Source organism: Ahaetulla prasina, chromosome 2 (genome assembly GCF_028640845.1).
Source record: "Ahaetulla prasina isolate Xishuangbanna chromosome 2, ASM2864084v1, whole genome shotgun sequence".
Classification (NCBI taxonomy): domain Eukaryota; kingdom Metazoa; phylum Chordata; class Lepidosauria; order Squamata; family Colubridae; genus Ahaetulla; species Ahaetulla prasina.
Window position 1 is genome coordinate 138,897,140 of NC_080540.1, and position 18,489 is coordinate 138,915,628.

Genomic DNA, 18,489 nt, shown 5'->3' on the forward strand with positions numbered 1-18,489 from the left:
TCTATCTATCTATCATGTATATTATCTATATCATCTATCATCTATCTATCTATCTCTCTATCGTGTATCTATTATCTATCATCTAACTATTCATCTATTCATCTATCTATCTATCTATCTATCTATTCATTCATCTATCTATCTATCTATCTATCTATCTATCTATCTATCTCACTATCTATCTATCTATCTATCTATCTCACTATCTATCTATCTATCTATCTATCTATCTATCTATCTATCTATCTATCTATCTATCTATCTATCTATCTATCTATCTAACTATCTCACTATCATTCATCTATCTATCATCTATCTCACTAACTAATTAACTATCATCTATCTATCTATCTATCTATCTATCTATCTATCTATCTATCTATCTATCTATCTATCATTTATCTATCTATCTATCTATTACCTATCTATCATCAATCTATCTATCTATCTCTATCTATCATCTATCTATCTATCTATCTATCTATCTATCTATCTATCTATCTATCTATCTATCTATCTATCTATCTATCTATCTATCTATCTATCTATCTATCTATCTATCTATCTATCTATCTATCTATCTATCTATCTACCCACCCACCCACCCACCCACCCATCCAGTAAATTTACATCAGTTCTCCCTAGCTGGGTATTAGAATCTAACCCCTCTGGAGGGCACTAAATTATGAAAAACTGATCTGCACTGGGCAATATAGGTAGTCATACCATGAATGATCTGTCGTTGTTCTTGAATGATGCGGTGACAGAGGCTACGATAGCGCTCAAAGCGACGCATAGCTCTCTCTTGATGATGGATGAAGTTGTCCTTGAGAAGCGTACTTGATTGTATGGCTGTATTCTCCACTTCCAGTTCATGTACCTTACACAGCAAACTCAGAACCTCTCTCTGCTCTTCTGAGCTGATGCACCACGGCAAGGCCTCCTCTAGCCGCTGCCCACGCTGCCGTATTTCCCAGAAACGCCTTTCCAGCTCTGCCTGACACAGAGAAGAGGTACAGAGTCACAGAGCCAGTGAAAGCCATGGAGAGCGGATGGGAGGAATGTTGCTGACTGCAGACTGCTCCACTCTATAAAGTTGCAACATCCCTTCTCCCTTCCCTCCCTTCCTTTAGCTAATATTCTGTCCACCCCACCGGCTTTTGACACCTTCTGCTTATGAAGTTTATCCTGCTCCCCCAGGAGAATAGTGATGTGTTCCCGAGCTGCTGCCACTTCCTGTGGCTCTGGCACATCTGAGAGTTCGTCCCCAGTGTCAGAGTCCTTCTCGTTTTCATCTTTGTTGTAACTCTCTTTTCTTTGCTCCTCTCGCCACTTTTGCGCTCGACGTGTCTTCTCCTGTTCCCAGCTGCAAAGAGGGGGAAGAGGGGAAAGAAGAAAGGTTGAAGAAATGCCTATGGTCAAGAGCCAGCAAATGACAGGCAACTGGCACATCTAGTCTAAGCTCTCAAAATAAGCTGATGGAAAAAAAGTGAATTACACAACCAAGGTCCTAGGAATGTGTCCTGTTTGCTGCCTGCTTACTCAGCAATGGTGAGGAGATGGCGAGAGCTCTCAATCTGTATTTCCATGTAATTATTCTCCAGCTCCATGAGGTGGCGACGCACATCCATCTGTTCCCGAAAAGTGCTGATCAGCTGTTCCCGGAGCTGATCCATCTCCTGCCTCTCAAAGTGATTCCCATGGAGCTGTACTTCAGCTATACAAAAGGTGCAGAGAAGACGTGTAACTGATACGGGAAATCCAACCAAAGTGCTAAGAGAAAAGAAACTACAGAATAGCCAAGTTTTTGCACCCTTTGTTCTATGACTTTCTAATTCAACCATGCTTTCTGTCTAATTGCCTGCGTCTGACTTTTACAAAACTTTCAGTGCCTCATCAAACCTATCGATCAGGAGATCCCTTTACAATCTGTAAGACAGACATATCAACCGTACTCAACCCATGACCCATACGCATACATACATGTACACATTTCCCTTTCTTCTTTTTCTACAGGTGTCAAGATGACAGGGCAGGAATATTTCAGGAATGCTTGAGGAACGTGTAATGTAAGACTTTAAACTAAATTGTGCTGGATAAGGTGAAAAGCCTGTATCTTTTAGTGTTTCGGTTCTCATAGTGACCCAGCAAGTATCAAAAGGGCCGCGGTGTGGCTCAGGCTGTAAGAAGCCTGTTATTAAACACAGCTGCCTGCAATTACTGCAGGTTCTAGTCCCACCAGGCCCAAGGTTGACTCAGCCTTCCATCCTTTATAAGGTAGGTAAAATGAGGACCCAGATTGTTGGGGGGGGGGCAATAAGTTGACTTTGTATATCAATATACAAATAGAATGAGACTATTGCCTTACACAATGTAAGCCGCCCTGAGTCTTCGGAGAAGGGCGGGATATAAATGTAAATAAAATTAAATTTAAAAAAAACAACCCAAGGAAAATCACAAGCAGGATGTGACCAAGGACACCTCTTGTTAATGTTCCTTAGCATTAGGCATTATAAGTCTTCTAACATTCTAACTTCTAACATTAAACACATAGTGCATAACCATGCATCAAAGTGATATGCCTGTGTACAATGCCTAATTGCTACGGAACCTTAGCAAGAGGTGTCCTTGGTCACATCCTGCTTGTGATTTTCCTTGTTGATACTTGTTTGGCTGTAGAAGATTCCTGGAAGATCCATACTTCATATATGGATAACCTCATCTTCTAGGCATCTTCTACAGTTATCTTCATGCTACAGCAGCAACTCAGCCTACCTTGAATACTCCGGATGTCTGACCGCATTGGACGGGGCTCTTGTTGCTCAATTTTGCATTGCAGTCGGTGAATTTCACGATGGAGTTCAGCAATGATACTTGTGTACTGAGCAATGTGATAGGAGACATTGAGATGGTTGCGCTTCACCTGTCAGGAGAGGGAGAGCGGGAGGGGGAGGGGGAGAGAGAGACAGAGAGACACAGAGACAGAGAGAGAGAGACAGAGAGAGAGAAAATTACACTGAATGAATGTTGTGTACGCAAGGAGACTGGCAGCATCCAAGACTAGTTAATTATTTAAAGCTCACTTTTTTTTTAGCGTATGGCACGTATTAGCCAGGGATCACCGAAGTGGCTGGTTGCCTCTGTAAAAGGAACTTTTTTCGGGCGGTGTTATCTTACTTGCGGGATGCCTGAATGCCGGTAAGCAATTGAGGGAGGCTCCTTTCCTGCCCCTACGCAATTTATTCGCTCACAGGAATCGAGCCACCGAGCTGCCGGCCTCAGTGGAGTGCAGGCTCAGCGCCTTACCACATGAGCCACCGCGGCCCCACTTAAAGCTCACTAATCCAGAATCTTACAACAATTAAATATCTTGTTGTAGTGAGTAAAGAGAATAGCCTTGAAGAATAGAGAAAAGATCCCATGACCAAGGCAACAATCAGATAAATGAGACTTAAAACTCAGGCTAAGAAAGTAAGTTTGAAAGCATCTCAGAACTACCATCATCCCCACTTAATTCTCATGAAGGTGCACACAAGGAAGCACATTCAGACTTGCAAGATTCTATTGCTGTAGTTGTTCTAATACAACTTTAGGTCTGCACAGTGTTTCTTAGTGTGGTCTACTTAATAGGGCTGATGCTTTTGAAATACTAGATCATTGCATACAATAGTAAAGATGAAAGATTTAGAATCAATACATAACATAAAAACATTGGTTAGAAAAGCAACTGTTTAATTAAGTAGAGCCAGACAAATCAAGACTTTCTACTGTCTAATAAAAAGCAAGAAGGAACCAGCTGAGAATTAAGGGTCAAACAGTTCTGTAATTTGATTGTAATTATGAGGAGGCCTTTTCTTTTCTTTTTTTGGCAACTGAATCTGAGCATAAAGAAGGGTTTTTTTGCCACATTTCTGTTGCAATTATCTATGGCATCCTCCTCAATCAACTCCATGGACCAGACAGTGTTACAATGAGTTTCTGCTTAAGTCATGAGAAGCATTTTTAAAAAAAAGAGATTGCAGGTTGATGTCTAGAAGCTTGTACAATATCTTAAGCTATTGCCATGTCTCCAAAGCTATATCATGTTTATGTGTTTATGTAGCAATAAATCTTGACTCCTAATTCTCAATCCTATACTCAGGAACTTGCTTAAAACTTGCTCAACTAGGAAACCCTATACAATGTAGTGAAATAACACAGCTAGATAAGTCGCTTTATCACAGATTAAGACAGAAATCACATGTATACATAAAACCTGTCAATTGTAGAACATAGGATTCAAGTTCAAAGTATTTCTCTGTTCTGAGCTTTCAATTTTAGACCTTTTCCTCCTGCCTAAAATTAAATCTCTTTAAATTTGGCCATTAATTACTTATCCTTCTGATTGGAAGGCATTTCTTCAATGCTTACATGCTGGTGTGCCCAATTTTGGTTCCTGCCTTACCAGCTCCAGCTCCCGCATTCATTAGAAAATATATTGATGATAAGACTAAATTTATTAATGTTTTGATGACCAGATCTGGAAGACTGGGAAACCATCTGGATTCAGGTGAAACAAACTGTGTCATCTGAACAACCTCCAAGAGTTGGAATTCTAGGCAAAGCAGAAGAAGCAATAAAATGCCAAAAATACGGCATCCTACCGTGGTGCGGATATTCTTAGCCCGTTCAGCATAGGTCAAGGTGCTGCGTGATTCTTCAAAAGCACTACTTGCGGGGCTGATGTGAGCAATCATGACAGTCCGGCTGTTCCCACCTAGAGAATCCTGGAAATAGAAACCATAGGACTGAATATATACGCCAGGAAGCCATACTGGACTTTCAGTAGCAGTCAGAACTTCGTCTGCAGAAAAGGAAGAACATACACCCAGGTAGGCTGTGATGATTCTAACTCCAAGCTCTAATACAAAAACTGATCAGACTAGCCAGGCATCTTCCTTCAAGCCCAATCCCATCAAAGCAAGATCCTAGGCACACATTTTTTAAGCCAGGTTTGCTTCGGGAACCATCATCTAGGTATTTGAATATTCAGCTTTCACCTATGGACTTTTTGGGAGTCTGGATCAAGAAATATAAAAGCTTTAATTTGAACTCTTAAGTTTTAGCCAGTTACCAGTATCTGCTTAGAACTCTCCAAGGTCCTGAAACTGTAGCTTGACCCATCATATCTACACTGCACAATAGGTAAGCTTGAACATTGCCTTGTCTTACGTAGGTCCACTATATCAACGTTTATCTTTTCCCCATCTCCCTCAGTTAGTTTAAATTATTCTTGCCATACATGTTTCCTTTTCTCTGTTCTACCTCAGAAGAAAACAGGCTGTATCAAACTTATGACCAAACAAAACAAACCAGATTGCTATTTTGTTTATTGGAACATTTCATTCCACTTTTAAGGGTAGTACAATTAAGCACATATTGACACAAACACAGCCCCACCCCCCAAAAAAATCTTTCTATTCTGTTTTGCCTATCTATTGAAAATACATAGCTTCTTTTAGGCTATTCACTCTCTCTGCTTTTTTGACAATCCTGCAAAAGGAACAGTCTACCTTTAGAAGACGAGTAAGCTTGCTGTCCCGGTAATTAACATATTTGACGCCTGTCCTGTCACTAAGAGCATTGATGCAATTGCCAAGAGCCAGCAGAGACCGGTTGATGTGAGCGCCCTCCTTCATACGCTGTCCACGATTCTGCGTCTATGGAGATGGAAAGGGTAGAATGGACTTGAGAATAAAATTGCTGTTCCAATACAGACCACTCCTGAGGCAAGCCCTATTTTTCTGAGATATAATTCTGAGGCAGATTGAAATATATTTTCCCTGTCATCATTCTTCTGTCACTAATATTTAAGCTGCTTTCACCAAAGGAAAAAAAAACCAATGGAAAGTATATCTTATCTAGAATCAAATTAAGTTCCTGATTTAAGATAAAATATGGTGAGCCAAAGGAAAAGAAGATTGATGCAAAGTGGTCTTGATCCAAATATTAGATGGAAACTATCAATTAATGACATTCCCATAAAGCTCTAAAGAATGATACTTTTAAATGACTGACAGTGATGGTACAGTGGTTAGAATGCAGTATTGCAGGCTAACTCTTATCGATTTCCAATTCTCTTTCTCTCCATGTGTGTGTTTTCACTTTTGAGGTAATTGGCTTTTTCTCCTCCACATCCATACCTGAGAAGCCCGCTCTGAGCCTGCTAAGTCAATCATGAAGAGTCGGCCTATGCGCACCTCCTGCAAAATATTTTTGATGCGGCTCTTTTGGCGCACGGTGACCTGCAGCACTGCATGGGAGCGTGAAGATGTTCGGTTGGCTGCTGTAGGCTCCTGAGTCCGTTGCTTATTGCCTTTCATCAACAACTGCATTATCTACATGAACAAAAAAGATGTAAGTCTGACCAAAACTATTTGGTGTAGGTTAGCAATGTGCTTCCAGTAAGGACCAGGGGGAGGAGCATAGCAAAAGGGCAAGTTTAGTATAGTCTTCAAACTTTCTCTAAGCCCTATGCACATGAACAAAAGCCAGAGAGTCAGACATATTGTTGGGTGTTCTTTGGGAATATGCATTTTACTTCTGAAATTTTATCATACCTTTGTATCTCGCAGTATATAAAATAGGATAATAAAAGCAGGATAATAAAAACAAGGACAAATAGGCTGAAAAACAGCTTCTATCCCAGAGCAGTAACTATGTTCCATTCTACTGCATAATGCAATATTAATGCAATATCAGGGGTTTTCAATTCAATTGCATACGATGTGTGTTTTTGTTTTATTTTTTATAGTTTTCTTATGTATGATGTACACTGAAGATGGCATTTAATTTCGTTGTACGAGGTGCAATGACAATAAAGTAAAGTAAGTATAGTATATTATTTTCAGTAAAATTATAAACCTATATAGTGTCCTGTCTTCTCTGCTTTCCAGAAAGAAGATTTATCTGGATTTACTGCAACAGATTGTGCCCTGGTAGCAATAGTTATGTAAAGGGACAATTCTGAAGCAGAAACTTCTTTTTCCCTTCCTCAAAGAGGGCGGGACATGGGTTAGCATATTGAAGACCCTGCTAATGGAAAGCAATTGTGGGCACTGATCAGGAATTAGTCAGCAAAAGGCCTTCCATCTCTAATAACTTTTCAAGCCAAAGTCACTTCCATCTACAGGATAACGGGGAGCTGTGGATGGAGAAAGACAATCAGGACACCATCACCAGGAAAAGGCAAAAGGGAACTTTGAGTCCCAGTAGGGGGAATTTTATGGAATTTCAGGAGGACTCAAAGCAGAAAATGGGCAACTGACCAAGCTAAGAGATGCAGAAGAGCCAAAGACACAGAATAATAGAGTTTGAATGAATCTTGGAGATCTTCTAATCCACTCCCTGCTCAAGCAGGAAACCCTATACCATTCTGGACAAATGGCTGTCCAATATCTTAAAAACCTCCAGTGATGGAGCACCCACAACTTCTGAAGGCAAGCCATCCCACTGGCTAATTGTTCTCACTGTTAGGAAATTTCTCCTTAGTTCTAGGTTGCTTCTCTCCTTGATTAGTTTCCATCCATTGCTTCTTGTCCTGCCTTCAGGTGCTGTGGAGAATAGGTTGACCCGCCTCTTTTTTGTGGCAGTCCCTCAAACATTGGAACATTGCTATCATGTCACCCTTAGCCATGCCTAGTTCCTGCAACAGCTCATTGTATGATTTAGCCTCCAGGCCCCATCTTTGTTGTTCTTCTTTGCACTCTTTCCAGAGTGTTAACATCCCTTTTATATTATGGTGACCAAAACTAGATGCAGTATTCCAAGTGATCTTATTAAGGCTTCCCCACCACCCACCCCAATTGCTAAGAAAGCAACTTCAATATGTTTCTCCCAAAAGCCTGTTGCAATGAAGTGAATACTAACTAAACAAATTTTCCTTGATCTTGTGCCATGTGGTACATTGGTCTACAATGCTCATTATTTTTAGTTTGAAAGGCTTGGGGAAGGCTGCCCAAAACAATCTTCTTTAACTGAAGAGAAGCTAGGTCATAGGACTTGCAGCAGTGGTTTTTGTAACTAAATCGGTTAAAATTGCAGAGTTATGCACATTTGCTTGGGGTTACTACTTGTGAGATGGACTTTGGAACAAGCAAAAATTACAATTTGGCTGTCTGTTCTTTGAAATCTCTGTGCTACCAGTTGCTATGGAATACTGGTCAGTTTTTAATTCCTTTCACCGATATACAGTGAAAAAGACTGAATTTCTTGTTCCGCCTCAATTGTGTTTCCTCTTGTGTTTCTTCTTCTGCCTCCAAACACGAACAAGAAGCCCAGTCATATTCCTCAGTTTAAAATGTGTCTTATATCCTGCTAAGTGGCAAAAAAAACAAGTGAAGTTCCCAACTTTAGTCATGTAAATATAGTACAAGAATTAAAAAGGAAAAGGAAAGAAGAGGCTTTGATTTTATTTGTGGGACATTAAACAGAATGCTTTCTGGGAATTCTGAGTTGACAATGTTCCTCCAAAGACAAGTCAAGGAGTCACAGTCATTGTGAGAAACAAAAAAACTGGGTTAGGAACTGTTATTATAACCAAATTTGCCAGTTGTTTAAACCAAATGGACTGGATTTGGATGTTCAATCAGATCCGACTAGCTATCCATACAAATCCATGGTAGTCTCTTGGAGAAAGTTAAAGTAATAATTAGGATTACTATCTTGTAAGACTGCATTTGGCAACAGTGAATTTTTCCTGTTAATCTTTGCAGGGTATATGAGTCACAGTGGAGCAGTGCAGGAGTGGGTTCTACTTACCTTTACTACCAGTTCTCATCGTCCCCACGCGCGCTTGCTCCACTCGCGCATGTGCAGAAAATTTTTGATGATTGAGTTTGGGTCAGTGGGCAGAGCCTCCCGCCAGTTTTACTACTGATTCTATAGAACTGGTCCAAATCAGGGGCAACCCACCACTGGCGCAGTGGTTAGAGTGCAGTACTGCAGGCTACTTCTGCTGACTGCCGGCTACCTGCAATTTGGCAGTTCAAATCTCACCAGGCTTAAGGATGACTCAGCCTTCCATCTTTCCGAGGTGGGTAAAATGATGACCCAGATCATCGGGGGCAATAGGCTAACTCTGTAAACCACTTAGAGTGGGCTGTAAAAGCACTATGAAATGGTATATATGTCTAAGTATTATTGCTATTATTCCAATTCACCTCCTTAGCATTGATGGTTGAGACTTCTGTGATTCCAGCCACTTGGATGAAACCTTTGGCATCCTCACGCAGATCCAGGTAGCCCAAGGAAGGGTTCAGGAGGTCTCGGATCATCTCATTGTAAATCTAATTAAAAGAACAAGAGCAATTGTTCATGGTAAGGGCTGGGGAATTATAAGCAGCTTGGGAAAAAAGTATATATGGTAGGCTTCAGAATAGACAGAAATTGGTTTCTTGGTCACTGCCTTCTTGGATGCATCCTTCTCTTCTCAGAGGTGGGGGGAAAACACCTTGTTGGAGGTACAGGGAAGAGCTCAAAATGTTGGTGCTTAAACATTCTATGAAGCAAAATCACAGAACAGAAGCATCTCCACATTCGGGTTCCACGTCCTAGTACCAACTTGCCACACCTGGAATCCCATCAACAATATTTTACTGGATTGGAGAGATTAGCTGGCAATCAGGCAGCACCACCATGACTTCTTCTGTGCATTGAATACCGCCTGGTGTCAGGGTTCCAAGTAACAACCCCAATGAAATCAAACTCCGAGGCTTGCAATTCCTCAAAGCTAACTTTTATTAGAGATGTCACATTGGCACATCTGGGAAAACCCGAATCTGAGAGCTTCCGGGTTTTCTTCACCCAAAAGAAAGTTCAAGACCTTGCCCACTTCTCCCACATGTCTACCCCTGCTCCAATCAGTTCCTTCACTTTCTTCTCAGCACAGTTGTCGGACACCATGGCCTTGAACTCCTCTGCAAAGTTTTATTAAGGCTAATTCTACTACACTCATGCAATCCCCCCTCCCAACTTCCCACGGTAGGATTGTGGCAGGCCTGGATCCTGAAGGCACCAAGGTAATATGGCTTCCAGGCCTGACACCTGGATTTGGTGTCTGAAATGCTGCTGAAAATGCTGAACAAAGGTCACAGTCTGAATCACATCATCCACTAGGTTCAATATGGTGCAGACATATGTAAACACAAGAAAGTTGATTTGAGAGAGAAAAGACTGGCTTTCCAAAGTGTAGCGGAAGTAAAATGGAAAGATGATCACTCCACTTTCAAACATTGGACAGACTTGAGAAGAAGGAGGAAGAATCCTTCATTCCTTCAGGGAAGTCTTGTTGTGCTCAGGGTTTTCTTCCAGCCACTACTTCTTGCCTTTCCTGTTTTATTGCTGAGTGCTGCTCGTTCCAGGCTGCTAATGTGAGTCAATATTATACTAGCATGAGTCCTAATGGGTTGCTATGGAAATTATCTCCACATACCATATGAAGTATACATCAGCCATAAAGGCGGAAAGGCTGGGGAGGAGAGGATATATTGGACAAGGAGACAAAAATGGCCGGGTCCCATGTAACCTTTCACCATTCAGGCAAAATAAAAGGAGATACGCACCACTTAATGTGTAAATAAATATGAATTCAATACATGCCTGGTAAACTACCTACTGGGAAGTATGTCCCTTGGTATACATGTCCCTTTGTATACAGGTAGTCTTCAACTTACAGCCACAAGTGGGACCAGAATTTCTGTTGCTAAGGAAGGCAGGTATTAAGTGAGTCGCACCAGATTGCACAAAAATTAATGGTGAAGTCCTCAAACTTAGGACCATGTTAAAAACATGAATCATTTAACAGAAATTGGGAAATCAAACATGGTATAAGTGAAGGATTGTCTCTCTGTTCCTGGAAAGATAACAGCAATTTCAGACTTTATCATTCATTCATTGATTCTTCATTCATTCATTCATTCATTCATTAGTTCATTTTCCCTTCTGACCTCTTCAAAGTGACCTACCTCCAGATAGGACATGGACACTTCATATTCCATGTTATTGCTGGTCTCCTCAATAGCATGGAAGAGGTCATTGAGTGTCTGGACATAAATGCCAGGCTCATGATCAGTGCCAAGCATGGTATAGGTCTTTCCACAGCCTGAGATGTAAGGAAAGAGATGAGAAAAATGGTTGATAAAATGGGGGAACATTCCTATTCTGGGATGATCCAAAACTGTCATTACATTTTCTTTGAAAGGAGCCTTGCATTCTTTTTTAGATTTTTTAAAATTCTGTCTTTAATATTTTTATAAATAACTCAAGATGGTGAACTTACTTAATACTCCTTCCTCCTCCCATTTCCCCCTCAACAACAATCCTATGAGGTAACTTGGGTTAAGAGAGCTTAATCCTTAAGAGGGGACTAAAACTCAATTCCCAAATTTCCCAATTTCTAGCCTGGTGCTTTAACCACTACAGTAGCTGCTAAAAATGTGTTTTCTGAGGTAGGCCAATCTATGAATGAAGTCATGGAACAGAATAAAGGTTCAATGAACAAATGACTTTCTTTATGAACAGACATTTACATCTTTGTGCTTCCAGTTATCCTGCAATTAATCAACTAGGGAGTTCAGTTTTCAAACAATATTGAGGTACCACATGGTATCACTGTACCACACAAACCAATTAAAGACCTCCAAAACATCTTAAGTAAACCAAAAGGCCCAGCAGCCCTAAGAAAAGAAACCAGGAGTCACAACAGTGGTATCCAACCTTTCTGGACAAGCACTGGCAACAGGAGCGGCGGTGGGAGGAAAGGGATATTTTAGTGCACATGTCTGCCACTTTTTACAAGTGGTGCTTTGCATGCTTGCCCGCCGCTTGTGCGGCCCGGTTCCCAGCAGGCTACAAACTGGTACCGGTCTACAGACCGGGGATTGGAGACCCCTGATCTCTAATATACAGGATTGTAACAGACACTACATCAGCCAAACAGGCAGAAGACTAAAAGAACACATCCATGAACACCAACTAGTAGTCAGAAGACATGATGAAAACTCCTTAATTTCACAACACATGGACAGACTTAACCATAATTTCAAAACTGGGAAATCATGAGCATCCTAGACCAAACCAAATCCCAAAACACTACAGCTTTCCTGGAAGTCTGGCACTCAGACAAACTGACCATCAATAATCACATAAGGATCAACATCATCTACATGCCATCCAAAAAAAGACAATCAAAAAGCCAAAAAGGAAACAAAAAGACCAAAACACCTCACCAGCAACTAACATCTAGATGGACAGAGATTAACATCAAGAGTAACAGTAGACCAACAGTTAAGAAGCAAATAATACTCTAATCAAGGTACTAACAAATAAGTTAATCATAAGCAGTAGCCAATTTAAGGAACCACCAATACTACGCTCACCGATAGTGACAGAACAAGCTACCAATATATAAAATGAAAACAAACTCCACTCTCGTACAGATAATGTTACCTAGTTTGGTAATGAAACATCTGCAAGAAAACAACCAAGCTGATAGAGCACCAAGGAGTCCACAGTTCAACCTTAAGCTACAAAAATTATCTTCTATCAATACTGAGGTATGACTTTAAAAAAGCCACAAGTTAAAACACTTGGTCCAAATATTATTTTCCTTTTGGCCCTCTTCTATTTCCCATGCAAAGAATATTGCTCTGTATTTATCACCACAGAGGAAGCAGCATTTCTCAGCTGAGTCCAATTGCTTCCAGGACTATACAGTTTATGCTTGCAAGACTACAACAGCCCACAGCTATTGCAACCAGAGCTTGGTTGTTACCAACTCATTGGAAAATGAAATAGACATCTTCAATCAGAACTGAGCCTATGTTTTTTACCTGTTGGGCCATAGGCAAAAATGGTTGCATTGTATCCAGAGATGATCCCTTCTATGAGACCTTTAGTGGTGGCACGATAGACCATTTCCTACAGGGAGAGATGAAGAGATATGAATAGATGAAAAACATGAAAGAACTTACTTTTAGGGAAGACGTAATAGGATAAAGATAAAGGGATGGATAGCAAATGAACCTTATCAGAGGCATCTACAAAAGGGATAGAAAAAGTCAAGATGGCAATTACAAGTGCAAAGTTGAATACTTGTGTGTGAAACTGACACATGTATAACAAAGGTGAGGCTTCAACCGCACAGTCATGATTGCCAACTTGACTTTTTAACTCTTTACTATGTATATCCTTGAACTTTATCTATTCCTCTTATGCCAGCAGCTCTTCAGTTTGGCTTTGCTTCTGCCTTGCTATCTGGCATGCAATCTAACCAGTCTGCCCATGGGTCATTGACTGAAGAAGCTGGAATGTAAGTTGAGATACAAATAAATAAATAGTACCCAGAACAACTACTTGAGATAGTACCATATGTCAGATTTATTGTTCTGGGCTTGACAGTGGTTAAGCAGGACAAAACAACCTAGATTTATAGATCTGAAAACAAGGCAACCTACCCATACTTCTCTTTGGCTGGAAAGGCAGTAAGCTGAAACTCTGCTTCTGAGCTAAATCAATAAAATAAAAGGGACTTAATTCTCTCTCCCCCTTGGCACTTGTTGATTCTTCTCCTCTTGAAATGCTCGTATCTCTTCTTTAAAAAATTCTTGGTTTAAGAAATATGTCATGTTGATATTGGCTATATACGCACATCTACACAAAGTGGGCCATGATGACTCATAAAATGAGAACCACTTCTTCTCTTCAAAAACATTCTAAGAAACAATGATCAATGGTTGCAAAAATATGTTCATCCCAAAGGCAAGAGATGTTGGTTCTGTATTTCTAGTCATCTATATCTCACAAAACTCTTCTTACTCTACTACTTCTTGGCTCCTCTTTCTGATTCTTAGCCCATGAATAGCACCTGGCAGAGGAGGAACGGATCTCACTCAGGAGCTTCAGTTTCAGTCCATGTGCAAATTACTTCAAAATGGAGCTCACAGTTTGGCCTAGCCATCCTACCAGATACTTGTACCAGCTCTGAAAACAAGCAGTAGCAGGTGTTAAAGCAATAGAGTTGAGCAAACGGAGTACAGGATAGAGTTAGGGTTAGGGCATCCATGTTTTGTATGAAAAAGAATTCAGAAATATGAGATTAGAAAAAGAGGAGCTGTGTGACAAACTGTTTATGTAGTTTTCATCTAGCAATGTCTGGATGTGCTTCTTCCCATCCTCACAACTGAGTGGGTCAAAGTAGATGGGACTCCCTAAATGTTTCTCAAAAAGAGAAGGGTGATTTGGTTCAAAATTAATACACTCCCCCCCAAATAACATGCATAAACATCAGGAGTGAAATGCTCCTGGTTTGGACCAGATCGCCCGATCCGGTAGCAATGGCGGCAGATGATTCAGAGAAACGGTAGCAAAAATCCCTGCCCTCCCCCCATGCCCAGCTGAGCTGCACAATCATGAGGTTTTTTTTTACTTTTAAAAGCATTTTTTCTTCGTCTGAAAAAGTACTTTTAAAAGTAAAAAAAAAGCCACTAATGATCGCGCAGCTCAGCTGGGATTGTCAGAACCTTTTAAAAGCATTTTTTTAACAACCTCTTTGGTCGGAAAAATGCTTTTAAAAGTAAAAAAAAAAAGTTGGGCACGCCCACTCAGTCACATTATCCCCTCCCCCCACCAAGCCACGCCCACAGAACCGATAGTAACAAATTTTACATTTCACCCCTGATAAACATCCATATATTGTAAGGGGAGGAACTATGGCCCCTTTATGACCTGTGGACTTTAACTCCCAGAATTCCTGAACATAGCTGGCTCAGGAATTCTGGGAGTTGAAGTCCACAGGTCTTGAAAGTTGCCCACCTCTGCTATAAGGTAAACGTTAGTTATTCACTGAATTCCTCTCTGGGTCAATCTGCTGCCACAAATTGTTGCCGCTGCTTTTCATCTATATTTTTTAAAAAGTCAGGTTTCAAAAAAGTTTCTGTTCTGTTCTGAATGCCTGGGGGCAGGCCTCACCTGAGTAGCAGTAAAATCAAAGGCTACATCGAACAGATAGGATTTCTCTCGTGACCGGTTGGCACGGAGCACATCATCAGGGTCCTCCATTGGATCCATTAGCACAATCATCTGCAGGATTTTGATAAATTATGTTAGGAGTTTTACTGAAGAGGGAGGAACAAATCTTAACAAGGGAGATAAAGAAATGAACAGTATGCCAAGTATTTTTATCCAAGGGGGACATTTTGCAGCCACATCCCATTTTCAATTCCATTTTTTCTTGCCCTTCTGTTGCAAGGGAGCCACAGTTAAGATACATGCCAGAACTCGCAAACAGCAAACAGGAATCAGGCAATAACTTAGACACCAAAGACTAAAACTGAAGGAGATGTAATCACAGCATTATTGCCTAAGGTAGGATGTTTGTTAATAAATTTTCTTCCACCTTTGTCCCTGGCCAAAGAGAACTGGCAGTATTTCAAAACTCTGAAAATTGGTTTGCCGCTAGAACATGGGAAACAAAGAAAGAGGCACCTTATACTGGCAACAACGCTTCGATCGCAGATCTGGATTTTATACTATATTCATCTCTGACCTTATTTTAGAAAGATTCTGGGTAAAACGTTACCTTGCTTCAGGACTCGTTACGTGTAGCCATGAAATGTAATACCCTCAATTGCAAGATTTTCCCTCAAGCTCAACGCTAGTTGCCTAGTAACTGGTTTGCTAGCTCAAAGGGAGGCAATTTAATGTACTTCAGTGATTAACCATCACCTATCATGTTGCTAGGGATTTATGAAAGGCATAATCCAAAACATATGGGGGCACAACCTGGCTACCTTTATGTTAATTCCTTCTAATCCAATAGTAAATATACCCTACTTTAGGAGTCTATTGTTTGTTAGCCGGAGGAACTTATGACCTCAAGGTGAAACAAGCAAGTAGCTTAAGAAATAGAAATCTGAAAAGATGCCGGGCAGAAAGGCCAGTAGGATTGTTATAGGTGTTCTCATCCAATATTCCTAATGGTCTGGAGTTGCCACCCAGTTATTTTTCCTCCCATCATCTCAAAGGCATGTACAGGTGGTTCTCGACTTGCAACCACAACTGAGCCTGAAATTTCTGGCAAGTGAGTTGTGCCTCATTTTATTATCTTTTTACCACAGCATTTAACTGTATCATGGTGAGAGCCATGGTGAGATGGCCATGGCGAGTTGGTTGTGATGAGTTATCCTAGACCTATGCTCTACAGGGTGACCACATGGGCAGAAATGAGGGGTGGGGGAGAGTTAGGTAGATGGGGGAGTTGAAGGGTAGTCAGTCCGTTGCCCTGGAAAAACTGAGGCTTGAGGCTGGGAGGGGCCAAGTCAGAAATGACTTGGGTAGGGAAAGGTCCTTGCCTCTGACCATGTGGGTTTTGCTCGATGATGGCAACAGGTACTGCCAGAACAGCTGTCCCTAAGCAAGGAAGATAATGTGATGTTTTGCTTAATGGCCACTTAGCAACAGATTTGCTAGTTCCAGTTAGGGTCATTAAGTGAAGGTTACCCGTACTTCTAAGAGAAACTTCCTGAATTCATATAAAAAAATGTAAAGGTTTCCCCCTGTCTAGTCATTTGCAACTCTAGGGGGCGATGATCATCTCCATTTCCTAGCTGAGGGAGCCAGCATTGTCTGAAGACATTTCCGTGGTCATGTCACCAGTATGGCTAGACACCAAAGGTGCACAGAACACTATTATCTCCCCACAAAAGTGGTATCTATTTATCTACTTGCATTTGCATGCTTTCAAACTGCTAGGTGGGCAGGAGCTATGGCAAGTAACGGGAGCTCACTCCTTGTGCAGTGCTCAGGTCTCAAACCTGGGCTGTCAGCTTTCCAGCTGACAAGCTCAGTGTCTTTAACCACTGAGCCATTGCATCTCCTTGAATTCATATAAATAATCTTCATTTAGCAATTGACTTGTTGAGCAACCATTTGTAGTTACAATGGTGATGAAAAAGTAACTTTGCAGCCAGTTCTCGCATCTATGACCTTGGCAGGTCTGTAAAGCAATGGAAAGATCATAAGCAGTCATGGTTTTTCTTACCAACCACTTCACTTACCAACGAAATTGCTGGTCCCAATTATGGTTGCTAAATGAGGATTATATTTATACTAAATAACAATCAAACAAACCATAAAGACGAGAGCCTGTTTGGTCTAGTGGTTAAGGCACTAGGCTAGAAAGTGGGAGATTGTGAGTTCAAGTCCCACTTTAGACATGAAAGCTAGCAAGGTGACTTTGGGCCAGTCACTCCCTCAGCACAAGTAACCTTACAGGGCTGTTGATGTGGGCAAAATAGGAGGAAGGTGTGCTGGATATGTTCACTGCCTTGAGTTATTTGTAAAAATAATAAAGGTGGAATACAAATAAATAAATAAATAAAATAATCTAGTGCAGAGGTGTCAAACTCAATTTCATTGAGGGCCACATTGTGTTTGACCTCAGAGGGCTGGGGTGGGCCTGGCCAGGATGGGCGTGGCCAGCTGGACATCACTTGTGTCGGGGCTGCCTGTGGCAGCTGAAGCACTCTTGCCAGTGAAAGCGGTCTTTTGAGGTCCGTTTGCGGTTGCAACGGTCTCCTGAAGCCCTCCTGAGCTCCGTTTTCACTGGCAGAGGCACCGTAGCCAGTCCTTTGCTGTTTCCAGGGTGGTCCCATCATCAGATCTAAGCACCCCATGGGCCGAATCCGGCCCCCGGGCCTTGAGTTTGACCTCCCTGATCTAGTGCAAAGTGAGAACCTAGCCTCAATGCAAGCTTTGATATTAAGTTAATGGGAAGCTGATGACATCCTATTCATTGCACATATATAACTGACATCTTCTCCAGTAATTACCTGTATTTTCTTTGTTTTTCTTCCTGACGTCATCCCCACAAGGTATAACAGCTATTAATAGCCAGGCAAAGGGCCCAGGAATCTCTTGAGTACTCAAGACTGTGGCTGTGAATTGGCTTACTGTATATCTAATTAGATAGCCTAGCTGTAATAGGGGGAAATGTGCTGGGAAATACTCAGAGGGAGGAAGATCAAGTAACTGGAAGCTGGGATGATATTCCATTGCACCTCAGAACTATGGGCAATGTTGAAGATGCTAATCCTCAATTCAGGGACAGATCAGATCTCAGCTGAGATTATTTTGATTGGGGTGTGTTAACATCTGTCCCTTGTCATAGAGGAATCACTGTCTCTTGTCTCCAGGGTCCTTTGTAGCTGTTCCTCAATTCAGGGAGGAAGGACCTAAGCTACTCCAGGTGTTTGGCAGACCCAGTATTGGTTTCAGAGGGGCTTAGAGTTATACCTGACTGTCTGGCACAAGACCTTAGTTGCAGCTTGGAATGAGTATGTAATGAGGGCCTTAGATTGAATCACACCTGTACAGATTCTCTGTGATCATGGATCCTATACAGCCCCTGATTTATGAAGATCTGGGAGATGATGCAACAGACATCTAGAACAG

The 18,489-nt window shown here is 41.3% G+C and overlaps 1 protein-coding gene across 2 annotated transcripts in view; it reads right to left on the bottom strand.

The window, feature by feature from the left end:
• LOC131191985 (dynein axonemal intermediate chain 2-like) overlaps positions 1–18,489 on the bottom strand; it is an 86,720-nt gene that overhangs the window by 13,516 nt on the left and 54,715 nt on the right. For both annotated transcript variants that reach the window (XM_058170696.1, XM_058170698.1), the window contains 11 exons: positions 15,007–15,117; positions 12,870–12,957; positions 11,004–11,140; positions 9,201–9,326; positions 6,183–6,377; positions 5,553–5,699; positions 4,644–4,766; positions 2,776–2,923; positions 1,543–1,717; positions 1,168–1,366; positions 727–997 (listed from right to left, as the gene is read on the bottom strand). In XM_058170696.1, the coding sequence (XP_058026679.1) occupies positions 727–997; positions 1,168–1,366; positions 1,543–1,717; positions 2,776–2,923; positions 4,644–4,766; positions 5,553–5,699; positions 6,183–6,377; positions 9,201–9,326; positions 11,004–11,140; positions 12,870–12,957; positions 15,007–15,117 (1,720 nt within the window). The remainder of the gene's footprint in view (positions 1–726; positions 998–1,167; positions 1,367–1,542; positions 1,718–2,775; positions 2,924–4,643; positions 4,767–5,552; positions 5,700–6,182; positions 6,378–9,200; positions 9,327–11,003; positions 11,141–12,869; positions 12,958–15,006; positions 15,118–18,489) is intronic.